The 26,594-nt window shown below is 54.7% G+C and overlaps 1 protein-coding gene and 1 long non-coding RNA gene across 2 annotated transcripts in view; both read left to right on the forward strand.

Annotated features, from left to right (window-relative positions):
- Window positions 1-12,212, forward strand: part of C10H4orf50 (chromosome 10 C4orf50 homolog) — a 64,110-nt gene extending 51,898 nt beyond the window's left edge. The window contains exons 9-11 of the mRNA XM_047798567.1: window positions 5,724-5,778; window positions 7,701-7,819; window positions 11,262-12,212. Coding sequence (XP_047654523.1) covers window positions 5,724-5,778; window positions 7,701-7,819; window positions 11,262-11,507 — 420 coding nt within the window. The 3' untranslated portion in view covers window positions 11,508-12,212. The remainder of the gene's footprint in view (window positions 1-5,723; window positions 5,779-7,700; window positions 7,820-11,261) is intronic.
- Window positions 12,213-13,650: 1,438 nt separating this feature from the next.
- The window catches only part of LOC125137831 (uncharacterized), a 44,055-nt gene continuing 31,111 nt past the window's right edge, over window positions 13,651-26,594 (forward strand). The window contains exon 1 of the long non-coding RNA XR_007137520.1: window positions 13,651-14,734. This is a non-coding gene — a long non-coding RNA (uncharacterized LOC125137831). The remainder of the gene's footprint in view (window positions 14,735-26,594) is intronic.

The raw sequence follows: 26,594 nt of genomic DNA on the forward strand, positions 1-26,594 counted from the left end.
AGGGAAGGTGCTGGATCCGGGAGGTGTCACCTGGGAGGGAGGCCGGCCATGTCTGAGAAGTCGTCATTGCAGTGAGGGCCCCACCCTCCAAAGGTTGCGCTGGGTCTGAACCAGACCCGGCTTGTTCACTGAGATTGGACAGGCTGACTTCCATGGACCAAATTCATAGAGACTGAGGTATAAACCTGAGTGCTATCTTACTCCTTTCCCCTGAGAGGCTGAAACGTGGGGCGGATGGTTGAAAAAGGAATCAGCGTGTTCTCTCCCTGTAGTGGAGTTACCTGGAAAGTCAAGTTCATTCATCATTCGGAAGTCAATACACGCTTATAGTTAGAAGGTCATTTGAGAGACTAATGGTGTCATCAGCCTGATGCCTTCATTTCCTGAAAGACATGCTCCTGGGCCAGGACGTGCCTCCCCGTGGGCCAGAGGGTTCAAGGCCATGGCCAGTCATAAGCAGCTACTCCCTGCTTTAAAAGTGGGCTTGAATCCTCCTTGACCCGTTTTGCATTATTTTATAGTTCAGCTCACCAAGAATACCCGCATTTTCATGATCTGGGGGATGGTTCACTGTTCCCTCCACGAACCACAGAAGCCTGGCTCTGCCATTTCATCTCACAAATATTTACCGAGCACCCATTACCATGAGCCAGGTGTGGTGCCAGGAGCTGAGGAGGCATAGTGACCCGACAGGCCCAAACATGCATGCCAACAGGGAAATAGCCGTAAATTATGGTGAGGAAGGGCGTAGACAGAGACTGTGTGTGTGCCTTTGGGCAAGACCTTAATGGCTCTGAGCCTCAGTTTGCTCATCTGTAAAATGGGAATAGTACCGCCTACCTGGGAGAATGGACCTGAAGATGGATGGAAATAACTTATGATGCATCCTCTGCAGAGATGTCCCTGGGGATGGGAATCTGGTCCTCGGGTGAGCGGTTGTCAAGGGGCCAGCTCTGGCATCAGGAACCCTGGGCTCAAGTCTTAGCTCTGCCACAGTCTAGCTTGGCAGCCTTTGGAGGGGACACTGACATATACCTCTTCCCTTGGGAGCCTTTATGTAACCGACTCAGGCAGTCCTCCTGTGGGGGAGGTGCTGTCATTAGCCCCGTTTTCCAGGTGGGAAGACTGAGGCTCAAAGAGGTTAGAAATTGTGCCCAAAGACACTGGTCTATAAGCTGCTTTCCAGCTCAGTCTTTGTGTGTTAAGTCATTTGCCTAAGCAGAGCTGGGATTTGAACCTGGCGGTGGGATTCTGTGCATGGCCACGGCAGCTCTGCCCCCCATGGGAAGTGGGGGAGAAGGGGGTGTGATGGGTGCCCCGCGGTGCTCAGGGGCACGTGGGCAGCAGCACGGGCTGTGGCACCTACGTACCTGAGGCCCTCAGTGAGTCGGTCCCTCTCGTCACTGGAAGGCCAGTCCTCCGTATGCAGATATAAGGCAGCAGGGAAAACAAAACAAAACAAAACCCATGGTGTGTTTGAGAAGCAAAGCGGGCTCTAGGCCGGCTGGAGTGAGGAGGTCCTGCATGGAGCAGGGGCGGGAGCCTGGACAGAAGGTCACAGACACCTGCCTGCTCCCCACGGTGTTTGCACTGGGTTCTTCAGTGAAGCGGGAGCTGCTGAGGGGTTGGAACAGGATCCGTGAACCCGCAGGCATGCGGTCTAGACTGAGCTGCAGAGCCCCAGGCAAACCACGCACATCGCAGCCAGATGGCTCTGGCCGTGAACACCCGAGGTCCAGGCAGCTGAGCAGAGCTCGGGTTGGGGGTTTGCAGGGAGCATTGAGACCCTCTTGGAGGTGGCGGTGGCGGCAGCTCCTCCCACTGGCAGCTGGGCAGGAAGTGGGTTTCCAGGGGCTGGTTCTCGTTGGAGAGAACACAGATGGAACTTTCCATGGAGATGCTGGGCTCTGGCTCTGAGCCTGGGAGGGCTGCTCGTTGGCTGGGGAGACCCCAGTGGGCTTGGGTGGGATTTGCAGGAGCAGGGAAGGTGGACCTGGGAGCACGGAGGGTGTGGCTGCGAGGCGAGGCCTCCTTAGGGAACCGCCCGGGGAGGTCCTGGACCCCGGGGGCCGGGGCTCCTGTTCACTGGGAGGGGCTCCCGCTGACCACAGTCACCTGCAGGAGCACGGGGGGTGGGGGGCACCTGGACCGGCTGCTGTTGGTTTATTCGCAGGAAGCACGATGATGGCCGAGCATCACAGGGTCCCCCCTGAGTCAACTGAACTCACTTCAACCTCCCACCATCGAGGAGGAGACAGGACCGGAGTGGTCAGAGAGCCGGTCGAGGTCACGCAAAGGGGTAGCTGGCTGGGGCTTAGAGCTGGGGCCTGTCTGAGCTCCCACCCTTTCAGGAAGGGGGTGCTCAGGGCCCACAGCAGTGGCTCAGGGTCAGGGCCCCCCTCCCTCTGACGTCCTCCTCCCACTCTGGTGGGGTGGGTGATGGACACTGAGCTTCCGTGGGCTCAGCACCCTTTAAGCAGCACGTGTTCACCCCTCACAGTTCTGGAGGCGAAGCCGGAGGTCAGAGTGCCAGCACAGTGGCTTTCTGGCGAGGGCCCTCTTCCCGGGATGCAGGTGGCCGCCTTCTCGCTGTGCCCTCGCATGACACAGAGTGCCAGCTCCCTCTCACCTCTTCTTATAGGGGCACCGGTTTCATCCTGAGGATTCTGTCCCCAGGGTCTGGTCATCTGCCCACGACCCCACCTCCAGATGCGGTCACATGGAGGTGAGGGTTTCAGCCTGTGTTTGGGGGCGGGTACACAGATGTTCCATGCAGAGCACTGGGGGACCAGGACAGACGCGTGGGTGGGACGAGGGCTGCTGGCCCCCAGAGCTGCCATCTGCCTGAGCTGGTGTCTTGTCCTTCCCTCAGCACCTCAGCTGCCACTGTCCCCACCGGTCAGCCTTGCAGCTGCCCTCGTTTCCTTCTCCCAGCTCTGCTGCTTCTCTCCAGCTTGGGCGCTGGTCCTGAAACGGGGATTCCACGAGGCCCGCTTGGCCAGCTCCCCGCTGCCTTTCAGCTGAGCACACTGGGGTCTTCCCCCCTCTGTGGCTTTAGCTGGGACGGGAGCCCAGGATCGGCAGGTTCCTTCCATTCTTGGCCTCCTCAAACCTCTTGGGGGTTCTCAGTTACCTCCCCATCCCCAGACTGGCCTGACTGGGCAGGGCTCAGGGCACCTGATTCTCAGCGCCCCTTACACCCCACCCCCACCCCCACCCCTAGCCCCAGGATATCTCTTGCTTCTGGATTCCACCAGGACCCAGACTGGCAATATTCCCAAGCCAAGAATGTTGTGCCTCGGGTGTCACCCTGTTCTTGAAGGCAGATGCCTGGGTACCAAGGGGAGGTGGAGCGGGGAGCCTTCCTGCTGGTGCCTGACCGACCTCCCCCGGGGTCTGGGGTCAGCTCAGCAAACAAAAGGTGCACCAGAGAATGGGTTGGCCCCTGCCTGACTCTCTGCAGTTCCTGGGACATGAGGGTCCCTGCACGGAGTTTCACCCGGTGGGTAGAGACACCCCAGATGCTGAAGAATTGCCACCCCGTGACTGCGTGCTCACCCTCACCTCCTAGGCTGCCTCCTCTCTTAGTCCTGGGTGGCCAGGGGTGGGGCTTGCTGACCTCTTGTAGGGTCTGTAAGGGCTGAACAAGACCTCACGTCAAATGCCCATCACAGTGCTGCCCCATAAAGGCCCTCGAAGAGGGTGTAGGGTCCCTTCAAGCAGCACCAAAGTGTGATGCCACGGAGGGAAGTCAGCGACTTGGCGTCCTAACACCCGAGGGTCCCCCGGACGCCAGGCTGGGAGAGACGCAAACGGCCCGGCAAGGAAGCTGCTCGCTCCACTTCCTCGAGCCCTGCTTTTTCCTCTTCCCTCCACGTCCGGGAAGCGTCTTCTCCTCTGGGTGTTGGTCAGCAAGCTCTATATATGGGCCTTCAGAAATGGAATCTCATCTTCAAAAGAGCAGCGAGACCGAGAGCCCTAAATTCCCTTAATTCATTAAATCGGTGACCCAAAGCCTGGGCCTCCCAGGATCCAGGCAATTATTGTCTCCTTATCTCCTGCCTGTATGAAGTCGAGATTTCCCCACATTTTACCTGGGGAAAGACATGGGGGAGCAGAGGGGAGGGCAAGGCTTTATCCATTTGCTATGCTGCTTGGAGCCTTTAGAGATGCTCATTCTCATTCTGTTTTTGACAAAACCCTGCAAGGAGCATATTAGTAGCTTCACTCTGCAGATGGAGAGGGCAAGGCTCCGAGATGTCAACTGCCTTGGCCAAGACCAGGGGACCAGGGAGACCTGAGGCTGCCCGGCTCTGAGCCTCTCCAGGCCAATGAGATAAATGAGGAGCAGGGAGCAGGGGGAAGATGCATAGATCTCTGATAACTTGCTGACTTGAGTGCCTCCGGAAGAAGATTAGTGCACTTGAGGCTCCTCTTTGGATACAGAGGTCAGCCAAACCTCACTTTCACGTTGAGAAAGTCTGTGCCTAATAAGACATCTAAGCCCAGGTGCAAGAAAAAGCATGTATTTGAAGCATAGCCATGAGCAGGGAGGGGAAGGAGAGCGATTTGGGGATATAATTCCAGGAGGAGGACGTGTACAAACTAGCCTTGAAGGATGAAAAAAAGAGATGTAACATCTGGAAGGACAGAGTGAAGGCCCTCGAGGCTGGGAGACCTGCAGGTGCAAAGGCACTGGGGTGGGAAGGGCCATGGTGCTCAAAGACATGCAGTTTCGGGGGATATAAGCAAAGTGCTCTGAGAGCTGGAAACGCAGGGAGAGAACAGCCTGGTACAAAAGGCTCCCTGGGAAGATGGTTGGGCCATAATTCATGCCCTTGTGTATTAGTCTCTGGATCAATCAGTCCATTTTAGGGGGACAGTCACAGAGCCCAGGTGTCCCAGTGTAGCATATAGGGACTATGGGAGAGCCAGGTGCCTGAACGCTTTGATTCCAGGTGGAATCAGAGAAGACTTCACAGAAGTGGGAACATTTGGATTGGGTATTGACGTATACATAGGAGTTCACCAGAGAACTCCAGGCAGGAGGCGGTGGGTGTGAGTACTTAGAGGACACAAAGAAGATGGTCTGGGCTGTTGGTCTGGAATCAACTCTAACCTGCCTGGAAGATCCAACCATTGTTATTGAATCAGTCGGGGGCCATGGGGCTGAGCAGCGGGGTTACCATTGCCGCTTCACCTCTTACAGACCCTGTGCATTTGTGGGCTCCTGGAGGACAGCTAGGCCAGGGGGTGGTGCAGGGACTTGCACAAGCCCCACCTGGGCTCGCGGGTGACTGAGCCAGGGGCCCAGGGCACAGCTCAGTGATCAGCTCTCACAAGGTGGCCAGGGGACCTCCCTGCAGAGAGGGTGTTTCTCCTGGAAACTCTGCCGTCTGCCTGCCCTCATTTCCCCTTTTCTCACATCTTTTCAAACACAGGTCTTCTTCTCCCTGTGTAAATTGGTGATTTAATTTGAGTCAAGGAAATGGAAGCTTTTCTTTGCACCTGCATTCCAGGAGCAAATCCTGGACCCCTCTGAGGGTCGTGGGCAGAGGAGGGAGGGGGTCCTGCCTGCATTTTCATGTACCCAGGGATGAGTGGGTCTGGCCACTCTCTGCAGGGGTGAGGGGCTGCTTTATCCAGTTGCAGTCGTCTGTGGAAGGCTTGGCCCCCTGTGTCATGCAAAATAACTGCAGAGATGTCTTTTTTTTTTTTTCCAGACAAGCCGCCACCTGGACCTGGACGTCGAGTCTGAGCAGACAGCAGATGAAAAGGGTCAGTGCAAATTTTAGTTCGGAAGAGCCTGCGGCTCAGACATAGTCCAAGCCAGCAGGACAATGGGACAGGGGGACCAGGGTGGCTTAGGTGGATTAGGTATTGATGCGAGGGGCCAAGGGCAGGGTCAAGTGCAGACGACGGAAGGAAACCAGACCCCGTGCTCTCGTGCCCTCTTCCCAACTTAGCTCTGCCTTTTCATTTCACGGCCTAAGGCGAACGCGTTAGAAAGATATTGACAGTATCAGAATGGCCAAATTCTGGGGCCCGGTAGTTTAAGTCCTGGAAATTTATCCTGTGTAACTAATGCTACGTGTGGGAAGGCTCCAGGGACAGGTGTTTCCATGCCAGGGTATTTACCGTAGTGAAAAACTGTGGGAGAAAACGCCAGTGGTGGTAATGAACTCGTACTCCTTGAGAATGAAATACCGGTCCTAAACCGATGCGGGTACGCAGCATGGGATAGAGTGTGATATTCTACTAAATGGAAAACGGATACAAAAAATGGAATGTGTCGGATGGCTACGATGCTGTAACGATAAGTGAACATCTGTGAATGACCACGTAGGTCAGAAGATAAACTAAAAGCACTCACAGGGCTTACTTAGCTGAACACATGGTGGGCTCTTTGCAGTTCTATTATTTTTATTGTTAAAAAAATTAAAATGCTATCCAGTCAGAGAGAATGTCTCTGGGCCCTGATTTAAAGTGCAATGTACGGAGTTTCCATCATTGCTCGGTGAAAAGGAATCTGACTAGCATCCACGAGAACACAGGTTCGATCCCTGGCCTCACTCGGTGGTGTAGGTGGAAGATGTGGCTCAGATCCCACGTTGCTGTGGCTTGGTGTAGGCCTGCAGCTGCAGCTCTGATTCGACCCCTAGCCTGGGAACCTCCATATGCCACAGGTGCGGCCCTAAAAAAAGGACAGAAAAAAAAAAAGTGCAGGGTACTATGAGCATTGGCTGGGGTGGGGTGGGGTAGGGTAGGGTGGGGTTCCTAGAGGTTTGTTTAGGATTATGATGTTTTTAGGGACTCAATATAAAAGTGAAGATATTATGCATAGTATTACCTTTAGGCAACTGGGCTGTTCTTGATAATTGCTCACTTAGCGATTCTTATTACTAGATTCTGTTCTTACCTGCTGTGTGACCTTGGATGAGTTAATTAACCTCTCTGAGTCCCAGACGCTTATCTTGAAAGGGAGGATAACATGGCCTTTTTCAGATGTGTTCGTGCCAGGCACTTTGCAGGGTGCCAACAAGCAGGAAGAGAGACCTGTCTTCACGGTTTAGCTGGTCAGGACCTGTCTTCAGTTTTGAGCTGGGCCCGGCTTTCTGCATCTTCATCTTCTACCCCTGCGATCTGAGTTGGCCTCTGTTTTCACAGTGGGAGGTGCATGAATTCTAGCCGGTCCTGCTTTTGCCCCTAGTTTGTGCAAGTCTTTGCTTTTCTCTGGGCTCAGCTTCCTCACCTCTAAAAGAAAGGAATGTATTAGATTGACTTAGTTATTTATTCATTCAGCCTTTCTAGAAGGCTGCCTTGTGCCAGACCCCTGAGAGGTGCTGTAGGACTTAAAGATGAATTGGCTTGGAGTTTCCACTGTGGCTCAGTGGGTTAAGGAGCCTGCATGGCCTCAGCCTTAGCATAGGCTTGCAGATGTGGTGATCCTTGTGCTGAAAGAGCTTGCAGCCAGGTAATAGAAAGTGAAGCAGGCAGGTAGTTTTCTAGAACTCACCAAGATGATGGCAGTTCCATTGGAGGGGGGTGATGGTGGCCCCCAGAGTTCAAAGGCCCCCAAGAGGGCCTCTGTCATGGGTGCGGGGATCTGGGAACAAAAGAGAAGAAAAAAAGCTCAGAGACTCACTGATTTTTAGAATCGGTTTCTGGACTGAGGCTTGACTGAGACTGTTTTCTTCTAGCTCAGAAATACCTCCTGAATCCCGAGCTGGACAGTGTCCTTCAAAGACCATTGCATTCAGAGTCCTGGCCTATTCCCGAGGCTGAGTGGCCACAGACAGCACAACTGGATTCTTTGAAGGTGAGAGGACATTAGTCACTTAATTTCTTTCTTTCTTTCTTTTTTTAGAGCCACACCCACAGCGAATGGAGGTTCCCGGGCTAGGGGTCTAATCGGAGCTGTTGCTGCTCGCCTACACCACAGCCACAGCAACACGGGATCTGAGTCGCATCTTTGACCTACACCACAGCTCACAGCAATGCCGGATCCTTAGCCCACTGAGCAAGGCCAGGGATGGAACCCCCAACCTCATGGTTCCTAGTCGGATTCGTTTCTACTGCACCACGATGGGAACTCCTAGTCACTGAATTTCTTAAACGTTTTTATCGAAAGGATAACACGCCTACAGAAATGGGAACAGCCGAAGTAGGCAGCCTTGATGAATTGCCCTGGAGTAATACATGCCCATAAAGCCGTCACCAGGTCAAGAACTGGAAAATGACCAATGCCACAAAGTGTTGTCCCCCCATCCCAGTTTCCCCTTCTAGTCTTTTTTTATGAGCTGTTTTTTAATTTTGTGGTTTGTGGTCAAATCATGTGTTCTGTGTCTGGTTATTTTTCACTGAGTGCTAGACATCATGTGTAAAAATGTGAAGACATCATTTGAGGTTCTGCATTTTTTCTTTTTTTTTGCTTTTTTACGCCACCTCCGTGGCATATGGAGGTTCCCAGGCTAGGGGTCGAATCGGAGCTACAGCTGCCAGCCTACACCACAGCCACAGCAACACAGGATCCTTAACCCACTGAGCAAGGCTGGGGATTGAACCCAAAACCTCGTGGTTCCTAGTGGGTTTCGTTTCTGTGGTGCAACGACGGGAACTCCTAAGGTTCTGCTTTGATAGTGTCTTCATCTGGATGGGACTTTCTCTGCTCCTCACATCAGAACTGATTCCGAGATGAGTTTAATGTTTATGAGATCTGCTTTATTTCTTGCTCGCTCGAGGGCATAGGACGCCTGTAATAGTTATCGGCGTCCTTCCTGGGGCCCCTACCCAGCTCATGATGCTGTCGAGAGCTCTGCTTAGCTTTCTACCCTCACCTGCCACCGTGACACACAGGCCCTGCCTCCACCCGGAGAGGAAATGCAGCCTGCAACGCAAGCCAGCCTCTCCTGGCGTCTCGCCTGTCTTGAACTGCACTAAAAGTCCCGCAAATCCGCACAGTCTTTCCAGCTGGGGTCGAGTAGATCTTTGGTTACATTTTGTCCAGCTTTCCCCAGTGCCCTTGACTGGAGGTTTGGTCCAGCACGTCCTCATCAGTCAGAGTCAGGGGAACAGTCTGTTTTCCTAGAGGAAACCCAGTTTTGCTCGTGAGACTTGGAAATTGTCAGGCCTGAGTTCGAACCTCAGCTGTTGTTCAGTATGATGTGGGCCGATCACACACCGCGTCTGCGCTTGGCTCGCCTCGTCTGTCAAACGGGGATGTTGCTGCCTGCTGCCGAGAGGAGGGTAGAATCAGGGGAGCAGCACTGATTATGTGTCTGGAACATAAGAAGTGCTCAAGGGAAAACAAAGGCAGTCATTTCTTAGAAGAAAGGGATCTTATTCTTAGCATTTTATTTCAACCTATTATAATGGCTTTTCTTCTTCCTTTTATTCCTGTGGCTACTCTCCTGCCTTTATGTTTATATTTTTGTGGGTTTTTTTTGTTTGTTTGGCTTTGGTTTTTGGTTTTTTGGCTTTTTTTTTTTTTTTTTTTTTTTGCTTTTTAGGGCCACACCTGCAGCACCTGAAAGTTCCCAGGCTAGGGCTTGAGTCAGAACTATAGCTGCTGGCCTACGCCACAGCCACAGCCATGCCGGATCTGAGCCATGTCTACAACCTACACCACAGCTCATGGCAATGCCAGATCCTGAACCCCCTGATTGAGGCCAGGTATCTAACCCACAACCTCATGCAAACTAGTCGGATTTGTTTTCACTGCACCACAACAGGAACCCCCATATTCACTTTTTTAATCTAACACATGGAGCCAGCATGGACCTCTCAGGGTCTTTGGGACAATTCAGTGAAGTCACACGCCTAATGCAATTACTGTACCATCTGGCACAAGAGGCGTTCGATAACTGACAGCTGGAGTTATTGATCTTCTTCAGCTTTCTTTTTTTCTGACCGGTGACTTTCATGTCAAATTAGTTGTCCCCAGGCTTATTATTTGGGAATGCGAACATCTCTTCAGCTTTGATCTTTTTCTAGGAAAATGACCTCTGCCTCTTATCCTCTGATCTACCTTCCCATAAGCAGGTAGAAGGCATTTTAGGCAAAGGGAAGGACCCTGACAGAGAGAGAGGGGTAAGCGCTCCTGAAGCATCGGAGGGGTGGCCAGCAGTTAAAATGTCCCCTAGGAGATTGTGTTGATGATGCTGAGAACAACTATGAGAAAGGAAACTCTGCCCCCATTTTTTTTTTTTTGTCTTTTTCGGGCTGCATTTGAGGCATAAGGAGGTTCCCAGGCTAGGGGTCGAATCGGAGCAGTAGCTGCCAGCCTACACCACAGCCCCAGCCACGCCAGATCCCAGCCACGTCTGTGACCTACACCACGGCTCTCCTCAACGCCAGATCCTTAACCCAGTGGGCGAGGCCAGGGATCGAACCCGCATCCTCATGGATACTAGGAGGGTTCATTTCCACTGAGCCACAGCGGGAACTCCCAATGGATATACTTTTGTTTCTTTGCAGTGAGATGACAGAATGGCCCACTTAAATGTCTTTGTCCCCAGGGTCTGCAGGAAGCCTTGTGGGGTGAATTTGGATAAATAATGAGGTGGTGGGAGGGGGCTGTTAGGATGTTTCTCTAGAAGGTCACAGGGGGCACCTCGTCCTCATCCCCAGTGTCGCATTTTCCCGGAGGCCTTGCTTCTGCCAGGCTGTGACAGGTCTTGAGGAGCAGCGCTCCCTGCCCTGCAGAAAAACAGATTGTAAGCCGTCTCCCCGGGGTTGGCTTTGGGTAAGACCTGCCCGTGGTGAAACGAACTCTTTAAACCATGACGCCAGGGGAGTAGTGACCTATAAGCAAAACGAGGTCACTTTTGAAGGGCAGTTGCTAAATTTGTCCCATGTCACAATTATTTTATGGTGGAGCTTAGCGGGGGAAAAAAAAAAAAAGACCAAACCCAGGGCACCCGAGCTTGGCCTCCAGGGGACATTGATTTCCTTTAATGGGAAGGTCACCAGGCCGTGTCACTGTGAATGACCCTGATAGGGGACTTCACTGTATGGGGAGACCGTCAGTGACCGTCTTGTCGGGCCTTTAGGTGACCTGGGGTTGGAATCTCAGCTTCCTCGTCCATAACGTGGTGCTGACGGCGTGTGCCTGTCTGGACTGGTCTAGAAGGTGCCGGGCCTGGAAAGCGCTCGATCCCTGCATTGCCGTTGTCCTCTCTCCCTTGGATGAAATGTGGGATCAGAGGGGCTTTGACAAACACGTAGAAGCAGAGACCATTTCCTTGTGCTCTTGCTTCCAGCTTCCCTGGCCCTCGGGGCCGATGCCCGATCCTGGAATGGGCCAGGCTTCTGTCGCCGTCGAACCAGGGCTCCCCGTGCAATGGCTGCAAGAACAAGGTGGAAGGTCCCGTCCTGTCCTCCAAGCCGCCCCCCTGCCGCCGTGCCCCGTGCTCCGGAGCCCCGCGAGGATCCTGGCTTTGCACCAAGAGCTTAGACAAAGCGTCTGCAGCAGCGCCCAGGTCCATCAATCACTGCTGGAGTTATAAATGGAGAAGGACCGCTCACTCTCTGGGGCCATTTCAAAGATGCCATAAATATTTGAAGCAGGACTTCCGGAGAGCGTTTTAAGAAATTGGTTGCAATCAAAACCCTCATTCGTGGCAAGTGCTTTGCCTGTGGCTTGGGGATCTGTGTTGGCTGTCAGAGCTCTGGAGGACTGCACTTGCCAGCGCTCAGGAGTCCAGCCGGCTTTGCAAATGTCCAGGCAGCAAAGGGACTATTTGCTGTACCCAAACCTACCGAGTGACCGGCCCAGTGGCTCCCAAGTGGGCGCGATCCCCCCCACCCCCCAGTGACTCCAGGGCAAAATTTGGCAGCATCTGGAGACGTGTTTTTTGTCATCACAACTGGGAAGCTACGGCTGGCATCTAGTGGGTGGAGCCCAGGGACATCCCACAGGGCACAGGACGGCTTTTCCTGGAACAAAGAATTGTCTGGCCCCGGTGTCTTCAGTGCCAGGGCTGGAACAACGTAAAAGCTCCTAACACCACCCCAGGGCCCCTCCCCAGGTTTTCAGAGATCTTTGTCTGCCTATTGAGACACTTGATTTAAGTAATCATATCTTTTACATTTTAAAACAGTAAAGCCAAGCAGAATTTTCTGATAAATCCCTTCATTCGGCAGACCTTTATGGACCTCCAGTATAAGCCAGGCAATGTGGGAGTTCCCGTTGTAGCTCAGCAGCTTAAGGACCCGATGGTGCCTCTGTGAGGATGCGGGTTTGATCCCCGGCGTCACTCAGTAGGTTAAGGGTCTGGCATAGGTTGCAGATGCAGCTCAGATCTGGTGTCGCCGTGGCTGTGGTGTAGGCCTGCAGCTGCAGCTCCAAGTGGAACCCTAGCCTGGGAACTTCCATATGCGGCCCTAAAAAGAAAAACAGTGAAGAAGAAGAAAAAAAAAAAAAAGGACAGTCAATACAATATAGGGGAAGAAAGAGGTGCGTCCCCATTGGTCCCTGCGTCCCCATTGGTCCCTGCCCCGGGGCTCAGAGGGCCACAGGAGAGATGCATGTGTAAACCAGCCACCGTGCGGTCGTGGTTAAGCGTGTTGTATGCAAGACAAAGGGAAAGGCTACTTCTGCTTGGCTTTGGGAGATCATTCAGGAAGGAATGGCCAAGCAGAGTCCCTGAGACCAATGGGTGTTCACGCATGGGTGAGGTGGGGAAGGGTGTTACAGCCAGAGGGAACAGCATAGGCAAAGGCTCTGAGGCAGGAAGCTGAACTTTGGGTGTGCCACCAGAGCGGAGTCTGCCGAGCAGCCTTTGCCACGGCCTCATCCCCATCGGGCACCACTTACTTCCTCTGGGAACAGGACCCTGCCCTGACCCGGACGTGGGACCCAGGGGTAGAAGAAGGGTCAAGAGGGCTTGGGCCCTGTGTGCCTAGGCCCTGTCCCCAGGCTCACTGATCAGAGACGTCACCTCTTTCCTTGGGAGGGGTGGGGAGGGGCTGGAGGGAAAGGTCAGAGGTCCCTTCCTAGTGCTGTCCCCCCGGAAGCGGGTGCGGGGTAAGGACAAGGACCAGGACAAGCATCCGAGGGCTCCTGAGCCCTAGGCAGAGCATCTGAATTCTGGCAATTGTTGTTGTTGTTGTTGTTTTTGCCTTTTCTTGGGCCGCTCCCGCGGCACATGGAGGTTCCCAGGTTAGGGGTCGAATCGGAGCTGTAGCCCCTGGCCTACGCCAGAGCCACAGCAACGCAGGATCCTAGCCGTGTCTGCGACCTACACCACAGCTCACGGCAACGCCGGATCCTTAACCCACTTTGCAAGGCCAGGGATCGAACCTGCAACCTCATGGTTCCTAGTCGGATTTGTTAATCGTTGCGCCGTGACGGGAACCCCAATTCTGACGATTTTAAGTTATGTTGAAATGAAAAGTGCAGAGATTTCCACACCCCTCGCCCAGCTTCCCCTGATGTTAACACCTTGTGCACCTACCCATAGCCAGTGATAGAAAAGAATGGATTTATTTTGAGGTGGGGTTGGGGTGGGGGGGGGTGGGGATGCCATCAAGACATAAGAGAAGCTCATCAGCCAGCAAGCTGCTACCATGTTCACTAGCCCAGGGGACAGTGATGTGGGTGACCCCACCCAGCCACCACTCTGGATTTGTTTGCCAATGGATGCACCCATCCATTTGTTCAGTAAGCATTTAATTTCACCACCAGGCGCGTGCCTGGCCCTTGGGGAGGTGCTGGGAAGCAGAAATAAAGAAGATGCCTATCTCCATCCTCCAGGGCCTCCAGGAAGCCCAGTGGCCCCATCACACACCAAAGAGCCCCAAAGACACCCCAGATCGGAAATCGCTGTGGTCACCACGCTTATGGTTTGAACAGAACAGCCGCCCAGAGCTGCCAGTTGGAGGCGTCCTGCAGAGCTGCTCAGGACATGGCTTTGCTCTCGTCTCACTTGGCCTCCCCTCCCTTTTTCTAGGACGATGCCATTAGCTTTGAGCATCAGGAATGTGCTGAAGACAGGCGATGAACCGGTGACCTTGGGGTGAGCAGCCGGCTGAGCGCAGGGCAAGCTTGCCAGATGCAGTCAAGGCCACTTCCGGTCCCCAGACCACCGCCCCCCCCCAGGTTCATACATCGGCGTCCTGTCACTTGAGCGCTCCCTCCTGCCTCTGCTCACCTTCTGGGCCTCAGTGGAGAGGCCGCCAGGGAAAATCCATTTAAAGAAGCCACGGCCATCTCTGCAGCGTAACCCAGTGATTCTGTAATAAATCACGTTCTGGAGCCAGGAGCCACTTAGGAACCTGAGCCGTGAATCCTGCCTGGGGCTGGCACTTTGGATCTGCTCAAGCTGAGCCACTGCTTTGTGCTGTGATTCCTGCCGGTGGCACTTGTGCGATGGCGGATGGTAGACTCTGGCGTGTCCCTTGCCTCGACCAGAGACCTCTGCCTTGGAAGAGACCCCGTGTTCCACTGCTGTCTCCACTGATGTGACCAGGGCCTGGCCCAGGGACAGGACTCGGGGGCCCAAACGGGGTCAGGCAGGAACCTGGCCCTCAGGGAACTGGCTTGGGCAACCTCACGTGCCAGGAACGCCCCCATGAGTGACCCAAGGCCTCTGGAGACCAGCCAGATTGGGCAGCCTGGCCCCTGCGGCAGAAGACAGTCTGTCGGACGGGCTGTCAGCAAGCAGCAACGACGTCCTTCTTGGGGACGCCTGGCCGAGCTTCGCAGAGCGGGAGCCCTGAACACAGCAAGGAGGTAAATGCACACCCCGCCCCCACCTGGGCTTTTAGGCAAATCGGATGAGAGTGTGGCCTTGGCCCGAGGCCAAGCAGTAGGCGCGCTAAGTGTAGTCTCTGGATTCACTGCCCTGCCCGTCTGGGAGGCTTTTCAATCCTGCATCAGAATGGTCTGCTCAGCAGTCAGGCAGGTGAGAGGCTGGGGGCTGAGTCTTGGGGTCTCGTTTCAGGTCCAGCCCCCCCCCCCCTCCAGGCTCCCGAGGGGACATATGTACATACGGACTGAGACTGAGGGGTGTGACAGGGAGAATGCAGGGGCCTGGGGCTGACCAGTGAGGGAGGGGTCGGGGAGGGCTTCCTGGAGGAAGTGGCAACAGAAGGGGGCCCTGGAGATGAGCAGGGCTTGGCCATGGAGGGAGGGAGGGAGGGAGGGAGGCCTTGTAGGCAGGGCAACCACACGGGTGAAGGCCTGGGGTAGGGTCAGGGTAGGAGATGGAGGTGGACATGGAGGTGGTATCTTTCTAGAATTCCCCAGTGCAGAGTTCCCGTCGTGGTGCAGCGGAAATGAATCCCCCTAGGAACCATGAGGTTGCAGGTTCGATCCCTGGCCTCGCTCAGAGGGTTAAGGATCCAGCGTTGTCGTGAGCTGTGGTGTAGGTTGCAGATGGGACTCGGATCTGGTGTGGCTGTGGCTGTGGTGTAGGTTGGCAGCTACAGCTCCGATTCGACCCCTAGCCTGGGAACCTCCATGTGCCGCAGGTGCGGCCCTAAAAAGACAAAAAAACGAAAAAAGAATCCTCCATTGGAAGGTGCTGATTTTTTACAATCCCTCTGCAACTTTCTTGTTTCATTTGGCATGTGTTTTTAGTGTAGGGAAGACGGTTTCCGGCTTCAAAATTGAGAAGGCACAGGGGTGTACACCATGCACGTTTCCTTCCAGCCCTGTCCCGGGGTCCCCTCCCTAGAGGCAAATGTGACGCTGGTTTATTACGACTCCTTCCGGAGATGCCCGTTTCCTCTAAGCAGCCCCTCGCCCGCACACGCACACACCCCCATTGGTCCCCGATGGGGACACATTGTACCCTCTGCCCCACACTCTGCTGTCTTCAGGTCACATACCTCGATGCTCCTTCACGTAAAAACATCCGTCTCTCCTTCCCTCTCTAAACAGGTGCACTGTTTTACCAGCCCCCTTTCAATGGACATTGGCGCCGTTTCTTTGTCTTTTGGGTTTTTTTTTTTTTTTTTTGTCTTTTCAGGGCTCCTCCCGAAGCCTATGGAGGTTCCCAGGCTAGGGGTCGAATCGGAGCTGTAGCCACCGGCCTACACCAGAGTCACAGCCACGCCAGATCCGAGCCACGTCTACACCACAGCTCACGGCAACACCGGATCCTTAACCCACTGAGCAAGGCCGGGGTCGAACCTGTATCCTCATGGATGCTAGTCTGAGTTGTTTCCACTGAGCCACGACGGGAACGCCCTTAGCGCCGTTTCCAATCTTTCGCTCTTAAAACCGGGACATTCTTGTGAGATGCTCATCCGTTTGTCTCTTCACTCACTGACACGTCGCCTGGGGGCAGGTGCTGGGAAGAGGAGTTGCTGGGTCAGAGCAGAGAAGCCGTGGTCACTTTGAGAGCCCTGCCCGCCCCGAGTCCCACCCCGCTCTGAGGCTGTACGCTGTTTGCCCCCCTTGTGATGTTGGGTGGGGTCCCCCACCATCACGCTCCCTAGGATGTGCTGATTCGATTCAGCACGGACCTTTTGAGCCCCAGCCAGGAACGAGGCAGATGGGGCCCTGCCGTTGGGAGCAGGGGCCACACCGGAGCGGGAGGCACTCGCCTCCCGACCCCAGTGAGGGGCTGTCTGTGTTCCTGTCCCACAGGCACCGGCTGCCTGGGCGGGAGGGGGATGTGGGCCTGTGGCCTCCGTGGAGGGAGGCTGGGATCTGGCCGCCAGGGACGGGCCCTGAGGAATCTGGGGGCCCAGGGAGAGCAGAGAAGGGGGTGTTTACGCTGAGCCTAGAAGGGCGATGTGGTCCAGAGAGCAGAAGTGGTGGCCTGGGTAGAGGCGGGTCAGAAAGGACCTAGGGCTTCTGAGGGACACTTGTGCCGAGGCCGTTCGAGGTGGTGGACGCCCCGGCTCGGGGTTCCTCCAGGGGAGAAGCCAGCTGGGGAGAGGAAGCCCGAGGAGGGATGGGGGCGGTAGAGGGGGGGCAGAGGAGACACGGACAGAGGAGGAGTGGGCAGCTGGCCCCACATGGCAGCCGGTCCCCAGGCCGGCTCTTCAGAGCAGGTGGATGGAGCGCGGGCCCTGAGACCTGCCTTCACATCCTAGGTCCACCACTGTCCCCCTGTGAGCCTGGAGCCAAGGCCCCTCGAGGCTCAGCTTCCTCCTATGATAATGGAAATAGCAGGAGTTCCCCTTGTGGCTCAGCAGGTTAAGAACCCGCCTGGTATCCATGAGGATGCGGGTGTGATCCCGGGCCTCACTCAGTGGGTTAAGGATCCAGTGTTGCTGTGAGCTGCGGTGTAGGTTGCAGAGGTGGCCTGGATCCCAAGTTGCTTTGGCTGTGGTGTAGGCTGGCAGCTGCAGCTTTGGCCCCTAGCCTGTGAGCTTCCATGTGCTGCAGGTGCAGCCCTAAAAAGCAAGAAAGGAAGGAAGGAAGAAGAGAGGAGGGAGGGAGAAAGGAAGGAAGAAAGAAAAGAAAGAGAGAAAAAGGAAATAGCAGCGTCACAACCTTGTCTGACCTCCCTGGAGGCTTGCGGTGCCTGTGACAAGTGCAGCCCCCAGCACCTCCCTCTTCCTCTCCGACACGGGAGCCCGTGGCCCAGGAGCTGAGCACACCTGCCTCCGCCTGCCTCTCTCCTCACCTGGCCTCTCTGTGCCTCGGTTTTCTGATCTGTACAGTGCAGACGCCTACAACCTTGAGTGGTTGTGAGGTGGGAGGGAGGGTGTAGAAGCCCAAAACAGAGGCCCTGGGGCGTGGCGCCAGCTATGGGGACCCTGCCATGTCCCCTCCCGATGCCCGTGATGTTAAAACCCAGAATGGACAGGAAGGGGCCAAGTCTAGGGCCATGAGAGAGGCCCGATAGATCGCTGGTAGCGCAGCTCCCAGCCTGGGGAGCGGGAAGGACCCACCCACAGAAGCCGCTTCCTGCCCTGCCTGGGCTGGGGCCACGCCTGGCTTCCTGGGGTCTCCTGGCTCCAGGCTGGGCGTTATCCCTTCTGCCCTTTCCAGATGAGAATGCGTGCGGAGGCCTCTGCTGTAGGTTTTTGTTGGCTTGTAGGGGGCAAAGCCCTCAGAACCAGCACGGCTGGCCATGCCCTAAGCCCTTCCCCCGCTGCACTGCCCGCCCAGCTCAGGGAGGGAGGCCCTGGGCTTGGATTATTGCCCAGCGCTAATCCCCCTCCTCGCCTCCTCCCGAGCCCTTCCCCCAGCCTTCCCTGCTCTCCCCTCCCCCAGCGCTCTCCATCCCTCCCCCAGCACACTCCCCTTTGCTGTAAATCTCAGCCAAATGCTCCCTAGGGCCCCCACGCCCTCCAGGGCTCAGCTCCAAGACGGGCAGCTTCGGCTGCAGGAGGCGGAAAATAATTTAGCAACGGGAAGCAGGTGCGAGGCTGGAGGCGGGGAGGGCGCTGGGCTCCCACTGCCTCCGGCTGCCGCTTCCTCCCTCCCCATCCCCGGGACTGGACCCCCTGGCGTTTGCCTCACCCTGGACCAGACCTGGGAGTCCACGTCCTCCCCTCCCTCCACCCGCACGCAAGGGGGAAGCAGCAGACAGAAGCTGGTTAAGTCCCAGCGGCCTCAGGCAGACAACTCCCTGTTGCTACGGGCAGCTTATTCATCAGACACACCGTCAGCAGTGAGGACCTACTGTGTGCCGGTGCTGTCCCGAGTGAGATTTTAGCCAAAACTCAACCTCTGTCCACGGGTACCAGTTAAGTCTCGGAGACAGAGTGTCAGGTGAAGCCGAAAGAACAGCTTTAGTGCTTTGCCGGGCAGAGGAGGCTGAGCAGGCTAACGCCTCAAAACTGTGTCCTGCCTTGAGAGGGGAGAGGAAGGGGTCTTAGCTCGGAAGGCAGGGTTATTGATTGGGGGGGGTCTACATTATTCTCCCTCCATAGATCATTCCCGAGTCGTCAGGTCCAGCATCGGTCCGTCCGGTGATGGTTTCTCGTGGCCTTTGTGATTATTCTTCCTTGACTTTCTCTCTGGAATAAGATTGCTCACAGGGAGGGGTGTTAGGGGGTGTTCCGATTACACAAGAACACACGAGGTGCAAGAGAGCGCAAACGAGAAAGTCACCATGAGTAAAAGAAAGCCGTTAGGCAAGGTAGAGATTGTGAAAAGCCGGACTCTAGGCGCCGTAGAACTCTAACTAGAAAGTTAACTCTGGTAATGAGTTAGTGGCCCAAGCAGGGTGTGACATAGTGGAGACTTGTTTTAACTAGTTTTATTTTTTAGCTATAACAAAACGTCCATAACTCATGAATCCTTGAGTCAGCCTTTTGAGATGGAGGGCAGGCCGGGGAGGCTAAAGGAAAAGCCTTTTCCTTCAAACCACAAGGACTGAGGGGCTGGGACATGGTTTCAGTTCAGCAGAGCAGAATCCGAGCACATCTGTTGAGGACGTGGGTGTGGGCCGTGGGGTCCCTGGTGAGGCAGCAGGAACCGAACAGCCAACCTCTCCACTCTTCCAGGGCTGCTGGCCTGGTTGTTCAGGTTGTGTACTGAACAAAGCATACGGTCCAGCGCCAAAAGGACTTACATCCTGCTGCTCTCTTTTTGCCGAGAGACCATGCTTATCTGGAGGAAGTGGTGCCTTTTACAAGATCACGGGGTGGCCTATAGGCTTCAACCTCCAGGAGTGGGCTTCTTTTTGTGATTCTGCACAAATGCTCCAGACCAGCTGCAGCTCCTTATTTGCTGACTCAGAGCCAGAGGTGCCAAGTCAGCAGGCTGATGCAGGCAGGTCTTGGAGGAGTCAGGGAGCCCCCGGGACCTTCCCAGCAGGGCCCTCCCCATGTCCTGCCCCCACACATCTTCCAGCCTGACTCAGAGGCCCAAGCTCTCCCGGAGCCTGGCCCGGGTGCATCCCTGGACAGGACAGTAGTTTCTGCCCACTGGGTGATTAGGTGACTGCTCTTCACCAAGGGCACGGCTCCCCGCCCACCCCAGATAGTCTGAGCCCTGCATCCTGAGTCTTATCCTGGGACCCTCCTGCTCCTGCAGCCCAGGCCCAGCCTGAGGGGAAAGAAGGAGACCAGAGAAAGAGTCTGCGGGCTGGAGTTCCCTCCGCGGCTCAGTGGTTAAGGAACCTCACTAGAATCCATGAGGATGCGGGTTCGATCCCTGGCTTTACTCAGTGGGTTAAAGATCTGGTGTTGCCGTGAGCTTCGGTGTAGGTCACAGACATGGCTTGATTCCCCATGTGGCTGTGGCTGGCAGCGGGGGCTCTGATTGGACCCTTAGCCTGGGAGCTTCCATAGGCCTCTGGTGCGGCCCCAAAAAGCCAAAATAAATAAATAAATAAGTCTCCAGGCTGCTGTTTAATAGCTGTGTGTCTTTAGGGGAGTCACTTAACCTCTCTGTGTTAATCAGCTGCAGCTTCAATATGGCACAAAACAGACCAGCCTATTCTCCTGCTCTCAGGTCTGGGCTGAGCAGGGAGGCTGTGCTTTAGGCTGAGGGTTGGCTTTAGGTCTGTTCCACCTGTCACAACGTTCTCCTTGGAATTCTTGGAACGCGTTCTGCGGCTGGGCGGGCTGGATCCTCTGGTGGCACAGGGGAGGGCGGATAGGGCACACGGTGTCTCCTAACGCCTCGGCCCATGTTCCGCGGGCCACAGTAAGTGGTGTGGGCAGGATGAAGTTGCTGGAACAGGGAAGCTGAAGCATCCTCCTCCGCCCCTCCCAGGCGTCACAGGGTCAGAGGGCAGAGAGGGGAGAACTGATTAGAAGAACCTCCCTACTCCCGTCTCCTGGCAGAACCTGAGCTTGAGCACAGCCCAAGTGGGACAGCGGGGACGGGGGTGACCACACATGCACAGAGCGCCCTCCACGGGAGGCACGGGGCGGCTCTCGGCTCCTCCCGCCTCCCTCGTTTGCTTTCCTCGCATCTCTTTACACTGGTAGAAAATATTTCCAAGTAAAACCAAAAGTGACCATGGCAAATTCACGCGCCCTCAGTGGAGCCAGGGGCCGAGGGCCGGGTGGCACATGGAACTGTCATCCTTAATGGGAAGAGCACCCAGCTGCAGGCCCTGCCCCTTTTAAGTCTCTGACTGTCTCCTTAACTTCTGGTCTCACGCTCGCACTCTCTTCCCTTTCTCCTGGCTCGTGCGTGTGTGTGTGTGTGTGTGTGTGTGTGTGTGTGTGTGTGTGTGTGTGTGTCTTCGTGTCCCCCTCTGCCTCCGGGAAACACTTGGCTTTCCTTCTGACTCATCCAAACCGCATCCTGAAAAGCATGATCAACTCAAACCCATCCTCCAGGGAGCCGGGGGCCTTTTTTGCTCCAGCACTTGATCATTCAGGAAGTTTGGAAAGTTCTCCCCAAAGTTCCCTCAAGGAAGGGAAGCGGAGCGGGAAGGAAGCGCTTCCAGAAGGCCCAGGTCTGGGACCTCCCGGTGGCAGCCAGGGTCAAGGGGCGGTGGTCTCCTGGCTGAGCAACCTGGGGGCTGGGACCTCAGGGCACAGCTGCTTCCCAGACAGATTTCAGCCTGTTCTCCTATATTTAGTCCTCATCTCCCTCCCACTCGCAGAGGTGCCTGGGCCACTGCCAGCCTTTTCAGAATTCAGAGGTGTGATTTCATTGCTTCCTGTGGCTTTTCTGGAGGCATTCGGCAGAGCAAAGACAGCTGCAAAGGGAGCCTAACTTCTGCTCTCATGCTCTCCCTTTTCTCTTTCTCCCTGCTCGTGTGTGTGTGTGTGTGTGTGTCCCCAGGCCAGCAAACCCTGTCAGATCACTTCGTTTTTTCTTTATGTTTTATCACAGGACATGGACCGTAGGCCCCTGTGCTATGCAGTAGGGTCCTGTTGTTGATTCGTTCTATAGATTAAGACTTTGCATCTTGCTAATTCCAGCCTCCTGGGCCATCCCTCCCCTCTGCCCTCCCCCTTGGTAACCACAAGTCTGTTCTCTATGTCTGCAAGTCTGTTTCTGTTGCATAGATAAGTTCATTTGAGTCCGATTTTAGATTCCACATAGGAGTGATATCATATGGTATTTGTCTTTCTCTTTCTTTACTTAGTATGATAATTTCTAGACCCATCCATGTTGCTGCAAATGGCAATACTTCATTCTTTTTTTATATAGCCGAGTAGTATTCTGTTGTATAAATATACCACATCTTCTTTATCCATTCCTCTGTTGATGGATATTTAGGTTGTGTCCATGTCTTGGCTATTGTGAATAGGGCTGCTATGAATATGGGGATTCGTGTGTCTTTTCAAATTATAGTTTTTTTCTGGATATATGCCCAGGAGAGGGATTGCTGGATCATATGGCAACTCTATTTTTGCTTGTTGAAGAACTTGTATGCTGTCCTGTATAACGGCTGTACAAATTTAATCCCGGGCAGCCGTGCACGAGGGTCCCTTTTCCTGACAGCCTCCCCAGAATGAATTGTTGGTAGGCTTTTTGATGGCCGCCGTTCTGACTGGTGAGCGGTGGCGCCTCAATGTAGTTTTGATTTGGATTTCTCTAATAATTACTGGTGTTGAGCATCTTTTCCTGTGCCTTCTGGCCATCTGTATGTCTTCTTGGTGCAAAGGTCTAGTTAGGTCATCTGGGAGTTCCCGTCTTGGCGCAGCGGAAACGAGTCGACTAGGAACCATGAGGTTGCGGGTTCGATCCCTGGCCTCGCTCAGTGGATCAAGGATCCAGTGTTGCCATGAGCTGTGGTGTAGGTTGCAGACACAGCTTGGATCCTGCATTGCTGTGGCTCTGGCGTAGGCTGGTGGCTGCAACTCTGATTCAGCCCCTAGCCTGGGAACCTCCACATGCCGTGCGTGCGGCCCTAGAAAGGGCAAAAGACAAAAAAGAAAAAACAAAAAAACAGCAACAACAACAAAAAGAAAGTGCTTCTATCTATGCAACGGAATAGGTTGAATGTGACTCAACCTTAAAAGGAAGGGCATTTTGACACGTGCTGCAACGTGGATGAATCCTGAAGACATTATCCTAAGTGAAATAAGTCCGTCACAACTACAGACCCTCTGATCTATGTTCCACTTGTATGAGGTCCCTAGAGGAGACCGATTCGTACAGAAGCAGAGGGCGCTTGCCGGGAGCAGGGGTGGGGGTGGTTGTTCATTGGCCGTAGAGTTTCAGTTTTGCAAGAATAAAGAAGTTCTAGAGAGCCGTTCCACGACGGCATACATGTCTATAAATGGTTAAGGTGGTAAGTTTTATGTTGTGTTTTTTAATCACACGCATGCACACACAACTCCATTCCTCTAGGAGTTGTGGTTTCAGGAAGACGAAGCGCAAGAAAGACAGGTGGGAGTTCCCACTGTGGCTCAGTGGGTTAAGGACCCAAGGGTGTCTCTGCGAGGATGCGGGTTCAATCTCTGGCCTTCCTCAGTGGGTCAGGGATCCAGCGTGGTCGCAAGCTACATCCTGGGTTGCAGAGGCAGCTCGGGTCTGGTGGTGCCTTGGCTGGGGCTTAGCCCTCAGCTGCAGCTGTAGCTCCGATTCGACCCCTGGCCCAGGAACTTCCACATGCCGCAGGTGCAGCCCTAAAAATGAAAAAATTGAAAAAAAAAAAAAAGGCATGTATCGCTTTCAAGATGAAGAGACAGAGAAATAGTGCTCAGGGAGCACCTTGGCCCGGGTGCCGAGAGCTTCATCTCACGCGTGCGTACGGGGATCTGAAGGCACAGTTGTTACTTCCTTCATTGAGGAGATGATGCGTGCAGAAGTCACTCGGGTTCTCGCTGCTCATCTTTTAGGTACCAGGCCTGCTTCCTGGTGTAGGAGAGGCGGCTGCGAACAAGTCAGAGGGAAAGAAAGGCTATGTCCAGACTCATATCTGGAGACGAGATGTGTCTGCGCTGTGTCTCCTTGGGTGGCAGCTCCGAGGCGCCCCCGGCCTGGTCTCGCTCACTGGGTCCCCCTGTGAGGCACTGGTAGACAGATGCTCACGTTCCGTGAATTCAGGGTGGGGCTCTCCCCGCCCCCCCCCCCCCGGGGCTCCGACGGGCCACCCAGCGCTGGGGACGATGCCGTGGAGGGAGATGAGGTGAGTCCTGAGATGTGTCCTTAGCAGGACCTGGAGCCAGCAGCCTGCTCAGCCGCTGGGGAATCCGTGTGGCCGAGCTGGATGGGGAACAGCCCCTGAAGGAAGATGGATTAAGCTGTCTTGCCGTTGTCGCTTTTCTGATCTGAAGGCTGCTCTCTGATTCGGCTCCCTTAACGCAGTGGGGGCTGGGCCTCCGAGGACTCAGCAAGCTCCTTTGCTTCACCAAAAGGGCTTGATTTCTGTTTTTTTGTCTTTTTTTTTTTTTTTTAGGTCCATACCTGCTGCATGCAGAAGTTCCCAGGCTAGGGGCGAATCAGAGCCGTAGCCTCTGGCCTACACCACAGCCACAGCTACACTGGGTCCGAGCCTTGTCTGTGACCTACACCACAGCTCATGGCAACAGCGGATCCTTAACCCACTGAGCGAGGCCAGGGATTGAACCCGAATCCTCATGGATACTAGTCAGATTCATTTCCGCTGAGCCACGACGGGAGCTCTGGGCCATGTGTCTTTTATCAAGATTTATTTTATAAATCCCAGGACAGGCTGTGGGGCCACGTGTGCTTGGCAGGACTTCCAGCCATGCCTCTTACCAGTTATAGGGCCTCGGACAGGCGTCTCAGGAGCCTGTGCCTCAGCTTCCCTTCCTGTGAAATAAGTTTTCCTAGGGGTGAGGGACTTAGGGCAGAGTGTCAGTGCTTGGCAAGTGTTAGCCTCCCCTTCTTGTCTCCCAGGCCCCAGAGGCTCCCCCGACTCCATTCCCACCGTGCCCACCAGCCCTGTCCCAGCCGCCTTGTTCTTTGCTGTCTTGTCCCCTGCTGGTCTCCCCGCCAGGCTCTGCACCCCCAAGACAAGACTCACCTTGCTCACCTCCATCCTCCTGCCCAGCACGGCCTGGGAGCGCCAGGGCTGCAGGAGGTTCCCCAAGGTGTTAACTAGGGCGCAGCTCCTGCCCACAGGTCAGGGCAGAGGCTGCGTCTGGCTGCTCCAGGCCACCATTTCTCTCTCTCTCCCTTTTGTTTTGGTCTTTGGTCTTTTGGGGGCCACACCCTCGGCATATGGAGGGTCCCAGGCTAGGGGTGGAATTGGAGCCACAGCTGCCAGCCTACACCACAGCCACAGCCACATCAGATCCAAGCCGCATCTGCCACCTACACCACAGCTCACGACAACGCCGGCTCCTTAACCCACTGAGGGAGGCCAGGGAGCAAACCTGTGTCCTCATGGATGCTCGTCGGGTTCTTAACCCACTGAACCGCAGCGGAAATGCCAAAAAACATTTTAAATAATGGTTTTTTTTCCTGCTTCTAACAATTGATATATGTTTATTTAATTTGGAAAATGAAAAACAAACAAAAAACCAAAAACACATGGAATCCCACCATCAGGAGAGGTTCGCTTTCGACATTTGGACGTTTGGATGCTCATCCTTACGCTGCCCGAGTTTTTTCAGCTTGAGATCGTACCGTGTGGATGGCAAATCCGATCACCTCCCGTTCAGCGTCGTGCTGTCGTCACATTATTTCACAGGCGCAAGAGAGCGTGTTTGTTAAGACAGTGGATTCTGGAACTAGTCTCTCCAGACGAGCTGTGGGCAAGTTGACCTAATCCCTCTGTGCCTCCTTTCCTCAAACGAAACGCCGTGAGCACAGCACCTGTCCTAGACCCCAGTAGGAGGAAATGAACTAAATATATGAAGTGCCCTGCACAGGGCCTGGCATGTACAACTACTCCTGAAATATATGATAGGCTTATTTTTTTAAATTTTTGATCACATTGTTTAACCACCACCACCACCCCCCCCGGCTCCTACCCACACCTGGGCGTTTTTCATGGGCTTTTCGCAGGTTGCTACCTGTGATTTGTATAACGACGCTGTGATACCTGTGTTGTCTCCCATTTCACAGATGTTGAAACTGAGAGTTGGAGCAGAGAGGTCATTCTCTAAGTCCTACAGTGATTGGCGAAGGAGAGAGTCCAACCCCCTTGGGTCCAGTCTGACCCCTAAGTCCCTGGCCTCTTCTCCAGCTGCCCTGTGCCTGATCTTAGCTCTGAGCAAACCAGATGGGTACCGGAGATGCTATTATTGAAATGTCTGGCATTGATCACTGCTGCTTCCTGGGCTGTGCAGAAAGGGAGGCCTTTGCACTGTAATTTGCCAGTCCATTGTAACCCACTCCCCAGCCCCTATTATTTCAGACCAGCCGCCACCTGTGCCCGCAGTTTCCTCAGGCAGCTGGCCTGGGATTCCCTCCCGGAGCCAGTCCCTTCCCTGGTGCCTGGCAGATGCCTCGTGCTCCACCAGAATGCACACAACTGAGCTGAAAACTGCTCTTAAAAATGACATCATCAACAGGAGGTTCTTGGGACTGGAACCAAGACTTGACAGGGGCAGAGAAAGGAAGCAGGGTCTTTAGTTTGGAGAAGACATAGATGCCGTCCTGCCTGAGGGGCTGTGGGCCGAAGAGGGTCCCGCGGTGAAAGCCTGGGTCTGGGGTCAGGCCAACCCGGGTCCTAACCCCAGGTGACCTTGAATGAGTGTCCTTGGTTTCCTCAGCCTCATCTGTGAGCTGGGGTTGGTGCTGCCCACCCCACGAGGCTGCCACCTGGAACCCCGCAGAAGAACGTGCTTGGAGT

This window comes from Phacochoerus africanus, chromosome 10 (genome assembly GCF_016906955.1).
Source record: "Phacochoerus africanus isolate WHEZ1 chromosome 10, ROS_Pafr_v1, whole genome shotgun sequence".
NCBI classification, from domain to species: domain Eukaryota; kingdom Metazoa; phylum Chordata; class Mammalia; order Artiodactyla; family Suidae; genus Phacochoerus; species Phacochoerus africanus.